At 51.5% G+C, this 11,216-nt stretch overlaps 1 protein-coding gene across 1 annotated transcript in view; it reads right to left on the bottom strand.

Moving 5' to 3' along the window:
- Nucleotides 1-691: 691 nt before the first annotated feature.
- Nucleotides 692-11,216, bottom strand: part of TFR2 (transferrin receptor 2) — a 35,379-nt gene continuing 24,854 nt past the window's right edge. The window contains 17 exon segments of the mRNA XM_033171239.1: nt 692-1,893; nt 2,597-2,737; nt 2,851-3,078; nt 3,671-3,699; nt 3,702-3,754; nt 4,345-4,422; nt 5,070-5,136; nt 5,957-5,993; nt 5,995-6,021; nt 6,679-6,761; nt 7,691-7,810; nt 8,021-8,123; nt 8,125-8,194; nt 8,776-8,915; nt 9,157-9,273; nt 10,208-10,330; nt 11,103-11,214. Of these exon segments, the coding sequence (XP_033027130.1) occupies nt 1,651-1,893; nt 2,597-2,737; nt 2,851-3,078; nt 3,671-3,699; nt 3,702-3,754; nt 4,345-4,422; nt 5,070-5,136; nt 5,957-5,993; nt 5,995-6,021; nt 6,679-6,761; nt 7,691-7,810; nt 8,021-8,123; nt 8,125-8,194; nt 8,776-8,915; nt 9,157-9,273; nt 10,208-10,330; nt 11,103-11,214 (1,771 nt within the window). The 3' untranslated portion in view covers nt 692-1,650.

The following is an 11,216-nucleotide window of genomic DNA, read 5'->3' as shown; positions in this document are numbered from 1 at the left end:
CTAGCCCACTTTTCCCAAAATCTCCTGAGTAGGAGTAGGCGTCAGGGCTGCTAATTTGAGAGCAGACCCTGAAACTCACCGCTCTTTGCTCTGTAACCATGAGCAGGTAGTATAAAATTTAGCTCTGTGCCCCCCAAAGCAGCCCATTAAATCTTCTCAGACACAGGAGCTCACCAGCCTGGTTCCCCCCACGCCCCTTGCCAACAGGTATAGTGGGATAACTAGTCTCTAAATTCACAAATAGCCACGCTGGCTGGAGCTGATGGGAGTTGTAGTCTTAAAATGAGGGTTTGCAAAGGCTGAACGAGATCAGGAAAAGCTCGGCTCTTTTTCATATGAATAGTGACAGAGGGCTGCTTATTTCTGGTGTGTGGGATTCGGGGATCCCTGGAGAAATGCAATGAGCTGCTTACGACACGGTATTTGCCAGGAATCAGTAGTATGGTTGAGGGACACTGGGATTCCTAAAAACTGGTCTTGGTATCTCAGAATAACGGCCATAAAGTAACACTTGTCCCGTTTTCAAACTCGCTTCTGATCCTGCTCCTGTCTGTCATCAAACAGGGATTCTTTAGTTGTGATTCCTGCAGATGGACTAGATGAGCAATTCTATGATTGTACGATTCAGTTCTATCCGTGTTTTTGTCCACTTGATGAGCTGGACAATAAAGTCACTGGAAAAATAACCAAGCAAACGTAACAAGAAATAATTTATAGTGATCTTTGCCATTGATAAATTAACAAGGCTTTGGTTCTTATTAATGAGGTAGGGCGGATTTTCATCGTATCGCATAGCAATAAACATTTATGGCAGCCTTCATGAAACCCAGTGCTCTCAAGCAGGTGTTTCGGACTACAACTCCCATCAGGCTCAGCATCGCACAGGGAGGGCTGATGGGAGTTGTAGTCCTAAACATCTGGCGGGCGCCAAGTTAGGAAAGGCTGACATAGTCATCAGTGCAACTGATAAATATTGAAGCGAGGGAGCTGGGAGTCAGCAAAGGGGCACTGAACAAACCAGGATACGGGGAACAATTAAAACAGGTGCCAGGTAAAGGGTGAATGTGAAGCGCAGGATTTCGCTCTATTACATAGCAATAAATCAATTAAATTTATAGCAGACACTGCTGCTGATAAATTAGAAGAAGGGAGGGGAAAGGAACAAGGGTGTAAGTGAGGCAATTAAGTCAGGAAACACAACCACAGCCTGCTCTCCACTCGTGTGGCAGGATGTGGACAATTTATAGTGAGCCTTTGCCACTGATAAATTCAGAGCAGGCAAGGAGAAGATCAAGCTGTGATTCCTGCATTGCAGGAGGGGGTTGGATTAGATGACCCTCGGGGTCCCTCCCAACTCTGTAATTCTATGATTGCAGCAGTGAGGAGAATAAAAGGAGGTAGAGCTGAAACAAATTTTGGCTGTGCAGGACTAGAATTCACTGGCCCAAATTAAAATGCACTTTCTGCATAACTGAAGTGTGTTGCAACATTCCCAATTACAGATGCTGGTGGATTCTAGACAATTCTTCAGGGGTGGGGATTTCATGGCTCAGGTTACATTTTTCACTTTTTGGAAATGCATTCAAAAGTTCGTTTCAGCTCCAGGAATGAGAGCCCCACCCCCCACCCCGGTTTTACGTGTTTTGGTGTTCAGAAGTTGTTGTCGATATTCCAGACGTCTCCACTCAGGGCATTGGCCGCCCCCTGCAGCGTCCAAGTGACTAATGCCAGCTGGCGGCGGAAGAGGACCTCGTCGAAGCTCTGGGGGGCCTCCCGCAATAGGCTGACGTGCTCCAGCAGGGCCTTGACAGTGTGGGGGCCCCGGCCGTGCAAGATGTGCCGGAACGGGGTCTCCGTGACTGCCACGTACTGGGAGAGGAAGTAGAATTCCACCTGGGGCAGAGAGGGGGAGCCATTAGTGGAGGAAAGATACCCAAAGTCCACAGCACTGCCCCCCCCAAATTAACAGTACCCCGTCTGTACAGGGTAAGAGCTGGTGAATCGGAGGAAGGAGGGGAGGGCACAGAAGCATCCTCTGCAAAAGGCTGCTCCTTTATTTCCAGGTTAACTAATCCAGGATAACTAAAGAGCTTCCCACAAACCACCCTGGTGGCAAGAAAGAAAGGGAAGCTTTGGTGCATCAAGGGGGCAATTGTGCCAGGTCAGGGATAATCATTTTCAGGCCGAGGGCCGCATTCCCTTCTGCGCAACCTTCCAGGGGCCACGTGCCGCTGGCAGGCAATGCCAGGGGCAGAACAGCAACTCGTACAGTTTCTAGGCACACCATCCAGGCGCTTCAAGAGGCAGGATCGGAGCTCAGGGACACATCTTAGCCAGGCAGAAACAGTCAAGGAGGGGCAAAAGCAAGGCTAGGGAAGGGGTTGGTGGCCCGGAGAGAGATCCGAGGGCCAGACAGCGAGACCTGGTGGCCGCATTTGGCCCCTGGGTCCAGTGGGCTTTCCTTTCTCTAGGTTACCAATTATGGGCCATACACAGGGAATATCCATGCTATCAGGGTGGGTGGGGGAAAGATTAGGACAATGGCTTCTATGCTAAGCCCCCTCGCCATCCGCCCCACGCCTCTGCCTCGCCTCACCCGCATTATGCGGACGTTATACATGCGCAAGAGCCTCTCATTCTGCTCCTCGGAGCTGTAGATATCCTTGTGTAGCTTGTCCGCTGCGCGCATGTAATCGCCTCTGGCCGAGTACATCCATTGCAGGGTCAGCCCTCGGCTCTGGTGGAAGCAAGCGGGGAGGTTGAAGCCTTTAAAAGACTGGGCGGTTCTAGCGTGGTGTCCCCCCCCCCCGGGAAGGGCGCAGGCGGGCTTGCAGGGCGCGCCCCGCTTACCTTCAGCAGCGCCGTGTATTCGTTGAAGCGAGCGATGTGCTCCAAGAGGACGTCCCCGTAGCACCAGTAGTCGAGGGGCAGGAGGTGGTCGTGCGTCAGCTTGATGAGCAAGTGGCCCACCACCTCTGCCACGGTCTTGGCCACGGCCGGGAGGCGCCCGTAGAGAGCCCGGTTGAGGTTGTCGTAAGTGTCCGCCATGGTGTTGAGGAACGGGTAGCGGCGGGAGTCCTGCGGGCAGAGAACCACTTTGAGGCCGAGGGATGTTGGTGATGCTCCAGGAAGTGGAGAACTGGGGTAACGGGGGCAGGGCTACTGCGTTTATGGGGGGTGGGGGCATAAGAGGGTGGTGAGATTGCTCTTGCAAATGTGCAGTCCAGTGGCAGTAAGGAATAAGAAGAACCGTGTTCCAATCACCTCGCCTCCTATTTTTAGAGGTCCTTTTATTCCGCGTTCATGACATGTTGTGTTCCCGATGTTAATAGGGCAGTTAGACCACAACTCTGCTTTCAATGCTGTTTGTAACTGTGGTGTGTTTCGGGGGCTTATTTCCAGTTGACACATGCCCCACAGCTTCCTGCTGAAATGCCGCAACTTTTCTGAAGAAGTCTTTTATCTGTCCTGAATCTCCCAGCATTCAGATTCATTGTGTTTCCACGAGTGTGAAGAGGGATTACTGTAATGCTCGCCATTTCCTTCACACCACGGTGTTCCAGCGTGTGTAGCATGGGGGGAAAGGATCCCTCCAAGTTCCCAAGCGGCCAGTTGTTCCTACCTACTAAGATGAATGCTGGACTGAGACAGAATGGGTTGGAGCTCTCACCTCTGCGAAGGAGAATTCCACAGCAGGGACCCCCCAAAGGAGGTGAAGGCGAAGGCGCTGCTGTCCATGGGAAGGGGACGGATTCTGACATAAAGGAGAGCATAATGATAAAGCTGTTAAAAGAGTAAGTAAGAGTAGAAGGGAAATTAAGGGATTGTATGATGTAGTTACCTCTTTGTGCATTTGTTCCATCCCTTTAAGGCAGCCATCTTTTTTGAAAAGCCACATTGTTATTCCACTCTCAGCGTTGCTCATACAAAGTCCAAACTTGGTGGAGGGGTGGGTGGGTTTGGTTATTCGGTATATGCTCAGAGGCACTAACTTTCTCTTTTTAAATAATCATTACTTGCTGCTTTCTAGATGCTAGACCCAACAGTTGAGGACAGATTTCAGGGCTCAGCCCCGGCTCAGCGGGGAAGAAGCTCAGAGGAGCAGCTGGAGGGGCAGACCCGGGTTTGAATCCCCCCTCTCAGCTATGACGCTCACAGTGTGTGACCTAAGGCGCCAATCCCTCACCCTCAGCTGACCTACCTTGCAGGGTTGTTGTGAGCTTACATGACGTAAGCACCTTGAGCCCCATGGAGGAAAATGTGGGATATCAATGCAATAAGTAAGTAAATAAATAGCAAGAAGGGTTGGAAGGGAAGACAAAGACCAAGACTGTGAGTTCTTACACCTCCGTCTCCCAGCGCTGACCCTGTTCGGTCACCTGGTCGAAGATGCTTTGCCCACTACGGCTGGGACTGTCCCACCTGCAGGAGAGAGAGAGAGAGACCAGGAGGCAAAGGGCCAACCCTGCCTCCCTCCGAACCTGTAACCTAGAAAACTAATGAAGAACATAACACAAGCCCTGCTGGATCAGGCCAACAGGACCAGCTAGCCAGCCTCCTATTCTCACAGGAGCCCGCCAGGTGCCCTTTATGGAAGCCTGCAAGCAGGATCCAAGCACAAGAGACCTCTCTTGTGGTTTCCAGCAACTGGGATTCAGAAACACCGCGCCCCCAAAACTGTGAAGGCAGAGCACAGCCATCCTGACTAGGAGCCATTGATAGCCGTCTCCTCCTGCATGAATTTGCCCAATCCTCTTTCAAAGCCATCCACTTCCTCCTGTGGGAGGGAGTTCCACAGTTTAACTTTTACTTGCCCTGAATCTTCCAACGCTCGGCTTCACTGATGTCCACCGTGTTACCTTATAAGTCTTGAACCGCGGTTTGGAGAACCTAGGAGTCTAGGCTCCCCACCACTTTCCCATCCCAGGCACCCCTTAACTGATCTGCCATGCCCCCTCCCCATCCTGCACCACTCAGGCACCCCTCCCTGGGAACCCTGGAGCCCCCTCCCCCCAGGTCCAGCTGCTTCAGACCCCAGAGTCCTGGCAGGGTGCGGAAGCTGGGCTTACTGCTTAATGATGCTTTCGATGAGGCTGACAAGTGCAGGGCTGGTCTTGGCGAAGAATTTGTCGTCTCCTGGAGGGTGGGAGAGAAGACAGGACACTGAGCACTAGCATCAAGGCTCTCCTCCCCACATCTCTGCCCCTCTTATCTCCCCAGCCCCCTTCTCCTTTCTTCAAATCTCCCCTTGCCCTCTCTCGCAAAAGGCCAGGTCCTCTCTGCTCCTTCGTAGCTCAACAGCAGCTCCTGCAGGCTCAGTCCAAGGTTGGCATCTCCAGGTAGCAGACCCCCTGCCTCAAACCCTGGAGAGTCGCTGCTGCCAGTCTGCGTAGGCATTACTGAGCTAGATGGGCCTCAGTCAGTGATCTCATTTAGATGGACCTCATGGCCTAGTTTAGAGAAAAGTCCCAAATGCTGGCAACATTTCCTCATGGGGGACTTTTCCCATCCCCTTGACCCAAGGGTCAGCAACCTTTTTCAGTCGTGGGCCAGGTCCACCGTCCCTCAGACCATGTTGGTGGGTCGGACTATATTTTTTGGGGAAAATATGAACGAACTCCTATGCCCCAGAAATAACCCAGAGATGCATTTTAAATAAAAGCCACACATTCTACTCATGTAAAAACATGCTGATTCCCGGACTGTCCGTGGGCCGGATTGAGAAGGCGGTTGGGCCACATCTAGCCCCTGGGCCTTAGGTTGCCTACCCCTAGCCCTTGACTGTTTTGGTTGCCCTTTTTCTGAACTTCTCCCAACTCTACAATACCCATTTTAAGGTGAGGCGACCGGAACTGTACACAGTTATTCCAAAATGCACAATGAACTTGTACAATGGTGTTATGGATGCTGCTGGATTCCTTCCCATAACCCACCCACCCCTCCTTTCCCCACTCACCCAGGACTACGTTGTCCAGGCTGATATAGGCAGCGGCCCTTAAGGTGCAGCATCGTCAGATACCCCTGGGAAGAAAGGAGCAGGATTTAACAGAGGTGGGCTGGGCTCAGAGGGACTTGTGAATGAGGCCACTCAGCCACAAGAGGGACAAGGCATTGGGAAATTGGGGAAGGGGGGGGGGTCACCTTCCAACTCTATGATTCTATGAAAATGTCTGCTTGCCACTCTTCCTTCTATGACAGGAAGGATCTTAGCTGGAACATCGGGCCCTCTCCTGAACTGGGTTGGAATGGGAGACACGCGGTGCGGGGGGGCTTGTCCAGACTTCCTTTCATGCTGCATTTCTAGCCAAAGGTCTGGGTTTTAAAGCTCCCATTCAAGTGGGTTTGTTTTGTTTTGCTTTGTTTTGTCGCAGCACTTTCCCCGGGGAAAACATGCATTTTACCACTGATTCGGAGCCTGAAAGCACAGCGCAAAAGAAAGTCTGGCTGAGCCCAGCTGAGAGTCCCGTCCCGTCCCGTCCCCCACTTCTCCAGGCTCAAAAGGAGAAGCTTCCCAGAATTTTAAAAATGTGAATTCTTGGACCTTTATTCCAGCCACGGGTCCATTGCAGTGTGCTATGTGCAAGATTTCTGAACACTGTCCCCACCCCCCAAAACCCCACCCAGGTGCCTGCACCCCTTTCTGTTTAAATGCCCAGTTCATTCAAATGTCCTGCTCACCTCAAGCCACTCTGTGGAGCCCACGCTGCCAAAATCACCAGCATCCCAGCTGGCAAAGAGCAAACTTCTCCGGAGCTGGAATCCTAAGGTGGTTGAGGAAGAACAGGGATGGCGATTCACTTACTATTTGTTTCATAAAACCCATACGCCGCTTGATTGTAAAACAACGACAGCAACAACCCTCAAAGTGGGTTAAACAATAACATTATCATTTATGTATGCGACCACGGCTGCGGGGATGGTACCGGTATATTGGCTCAGAGATGGAAAGAAGTTACCAGAGAAGAATGGCAGATTAAGTTGATGGACTATGCCGAAATGGCTAAAATGTCAGGAAGAATCAGAAATCAGGAAGACCACAATTTTAATAAGGAATGGGGAAAATTTATAACATCTTAAAGACCATTGTAAACAGTTAAAATTGTTAGTAGGATTGGAATATTGCTTGTAGTTTAGTGGTGAATTTTGGATACAATGGAGAGGTAAAAGGTTTGGATTATTCTAAAAGATGCAGGAGGAAATGATTAACAATAGGACCCACAAACGGAAGGAGGGAAGAGATTCCTTGGAATCTTGTTTTTATGCTGTATGTTGGATATGTGACTATAAATTTTTAATCTGTAAACCAAATAAATAATTTTTTTTAAACCACAATAAATTATTGGTAAAAACAGGAAAGATAACTCTTTGAAATGTTCAAAAGATAAAAGCAGCAATAATTTTTTTAAATAATAAATTTTTATTATATCCCGCCCTCCCCAGCTGAAGTTGGGCTCAGGGCGGCCAACATCAAATATATAACATTAGTATAAAATCAAACAATAATTAAATTACCTCCTAAAAACAGGTCAAAATCAAATTAAAATCTAATTAGATGTCTTTCCACAGGGTTAGGGTTGGGAACAGTAAGTGCTCATCGGCCCAACTGTTTACGCTGATCTTTTCCTACAGCCACATGGATATTTCAGGCACTTCCATTATCGTTCCTCCCTCCTGCAGCCGTCCTACTCACCATTTCTCACCATAGCTGTGAAAGTGCGGGCCAGCTCCAGCAGGATGGCTGTGCCCACTCCGGAACGGGCAGCCCCCGGACCCAGGGAATCCCGCTGGGCCCCCACGATGACATAATGATCTAGCAAGCGGAGAAAACAAGGCATGGGTGGAGGTGGAAAGCAAAAGCTCCCTTTGCGTGAGATCCGCAGTTCACCCTCCCCAAATGCTGTTTCTCCTTTCGGGAAGCACGGGAGTTCTGAGCACCCTACACCCCCACATTAACATCCATGCGCCAGACCCCCCCCCCCACCTGCAAAATTCTTGCCCGGGAAACCAAGAAGCCACATACCGGGTTCGAATCTACCCTCGATGCACCCAAAGATGTTGCTGATCATCACGGATTGCTTTTGGTTCTGAACTCCCAGCTGCAGCTGGAAGTCGGGGTCCCCCGGGTCCAAGCTGGTACAGAACATTGGGAAGGCGCCCCTTCCAGGCTTGCGGGGCAATGGGGCCTGTCAGCTGCCTGCAAGGAGAACCCTTGTGAATCCACAGGCCGATCTTTCGAGGGAGGACCGGGGCAGCTGGCCACCTGACCTCACCCTGCCCATGCTGAGCCCCGCAGGACCCCAGGCTGATTCCGGAGACCATCACAGAATCAGGATTGTAGCGTTCAAAGGGACCCCCAAGGGTCATCCACTCCAACCCGCTGCCATGCAGGAATCACAGCTAAGGAATCCCTGGCAGGTGTCCAAACTACCCCAGAAGGAGCACGATGTGTCCCCCACCAGAGGTTGTAACCCCTCCCCTAAAGCCCCATATACTCCATGCCAAATATTTCTTTGTCCCCAACCCTTTACAACCCACACTCCATTCCATCCTTCACCTAGGCAGGAAGGGGCATGTTCACAGCTCTTGTCAGGCAAAAGCACTTGAGCAGGGGGGTGGGGCAAATCTGGTGAAGGGGCGTGGCCTGGGCCTAGGGGCGTGGCCCTAGGACCGGGGAGAGAGGCCCCAGAAGACTGCATTCACACACACCCTAGCCATGTCCTCCAATTTGCTTCCCATCGCCCCCCCACACCTCAAGGAACCTTCCGCCCCACTCACCTGAGCAGGCGGGCAGCCACGTTGGTGCTGACTGGGTGTGTGGGGATGGAGGGGAGTCCTGAGGACTGAATCGGAGGGAACTGGGTGTGGTTGAATGAAGGGAAGCCGGGGCTGTAGGGGTCTCCGGCCCCCATGTGGACCTGCGAGTGCGAGAGAAGGATTGGGAACGCTTAAGGGGAGCTTCCACATTGAGGAGCAGTCTATCCCCAGTATCCATCTGCTGGGGAGCAGCGATGGGAGAGGGCTGCTGCTTTCAAAGGGCTGTTTTTGGGCTTCCTGGCTGGGAAAGATGGCCTGGAACCACAGACAGGGTCTCTCTACTTGAGCCCCCAACCCAGCTCTCTCTCTCTCTCTCTTGGTCCCAGTGAAGGCTGTACTCACATGCCCGTAAATGCTTGTGTTTGAGGACAGCCCCAGCTTGCGGGGGTCTTGTGGGACATCAGCGGGGTCCGGGTAAATGAGAACTCCCTTGGCTTGCGAAGCCTGCGCATTGGCCACCTGGGACAAAAAGAAGCTGGGAGCTCCAGAACAATGATTTCACACACAACAATCCCTCTCAACCACTGAAGAAAACGGATGCCCACGCCCACAGACCACGTTGCTCTGATTCACCTCTCCCAAGTCCCCACAATGGCACCATCGTTTCCTTTCCCTTTAAGGCAGCCACCTTTTTCGACAGCCACGTTAATATTAGGGAACTGTGCCTTCCATTGTATCCATCAGTGCTCAATGCCTTCCCTTTCATCAGTTCCACGAAGGTCTACCCTACAAGCTGGAAGGTTTTGCAGAGGAGGGCAACCAAGATGATCAAGGGTCTGGAAACCAAGCCTTGTGAGGAACAGTTGAGGGAGTTGGGGATTCTTAGCCTGGAACAGAGGAGGCTGAGAGGAGATAGGATCGCCATCTTCAAGTATCTAAGGGGCTGTCCCATGGAAGACGGAGCAAGCTTGCTTTCTGCTGCCCTGGACCAATGGATTCAAATGGTAAGAGAGACGATTCCAGCTCAATATCAGGAACAGACTCCCTCAGAAGGTGGTGGACTCCCCCTTCATTAGAGGTTTCTAAACTGAGCTCGGATGGCCATCTGCCAGGGATTCTTCAGCTGTGCATTCCAGTGGGTTCAATTAGATGACCCTCAGGGCCTTTCCCAACTCTACAATTCCACGATTCTACACCTCATGAATCCTGTCTCTCCATCCACCCTTCTTGCCCTTCATTCTGGAGGACCCTTTTCTGAAATCTGGTGTTTCCAGGTGCCCCCCCCCCCGAGGTTTCTGGGACCTGACTCCTGCCATCTTGGAATATTGGCCATGCTGCCTGCTTGGGCAACTGGGAACTGTAGTCCAAGCAGACCTGGAGGGCCGCAGACGATGCTCCCTGCCTGTGGCCTCAACCCTCTCACAGAGGGTCACATTTAGGAGCCCAGCCTCACCTTCTCAGCATAGCTGATCTCCCCGATCCGGACAATGACGAGGTGGCCTTGGGGGTTCACTCCATGCTGCTTCAGCGCCGCAAAGTCCTCTCGACGCCCATAGTTGGCAAAGACCAGGCCCCCCTGCAGACAGACAGCAGGGTGGAAAGGGAAGGCTTGGGCACAGCTTGTCCAAAGGACCATATCCTCCCGTATGATCTTCTGGGGAAGCCCTTCTCTCGGTCCTGCCACCTGCACAGACCTGCTTGGTGGGGGCTGCTGCGAGACAACTTTGGAACTCCCTCCCTAGAGAAGCCAGATTGGTTCCCTCCTGACTGGTGGGAAACAGCCAAAGTCGTTCTTCACTCAGTGCAGAGTAAAACTATGGAACAGTGTGAGAACAGGATGCTGGGCTACGTGGACTAGATGGGCTATTGCCCTCATCCTGCAGGGCGTTTGCTACGTTCTTATGTTCTTAAATTGGTTGGAGGTCGCAACGTATAAATACTTTTTAAAAAACCCAAACGTTTGTATTTTTTAACTTCCTTCCCTTTTAAGAGCAGCCACCTCTTTTGACAGGCGTATTGATATTCTGGGTCACTGGTTGTGGTCACAGGTGGTAGCCAGAAGCAGGATTAAAACTATCCACTTGCCCTATCTCATTTATCTATCTCAGGCAGAGGAAAGGTGTTACCAACAGGGAACAGCAATGTTGCATAGTGGTTAGAGTGCCAGACTAGGACCTGGGAGAGACCAGGGTTCAAATCCCCTTGGATGAATCACTGCCTCTCAGCCCTACACGGTTGTTGTGGGGATTAAATTAGGAAGGGGAGAACCATGTACACACCACCTTGAGCTCCTTGGAGAAAAAAAGGGGGTTATAAATGCAATAATTAATAAAGAAATGATTATATACCGTGACGGTGCCGGAAGCGCTGTAGGGGCAGTAGACCTCCGGGTCCTCCAGCGGCAGTTTCTCCACCACGACCCCATTTGTGTCCACCCGCTGCAGGAAATTGGGGCGCAGGCT

This window comes from Lacerta agilis, chromosome 14 (assembly GCF_009819535.1).
Source record: "Lacerta agilis isolate rLacAgi1 chromosome 14, rLacAgi1.pri, whole genome shotgun sequence".
NCBI classification, from domain to species: domain Eukaryota; kingdom Metazoa; phylum Chordata; class Lepidosauria; order Squamata; family Lacertidae; genus Lacerta; species Lacerta agilis.
This window is presented reverse-complemented; position numbering and strand designations above follow the sequence as displayed.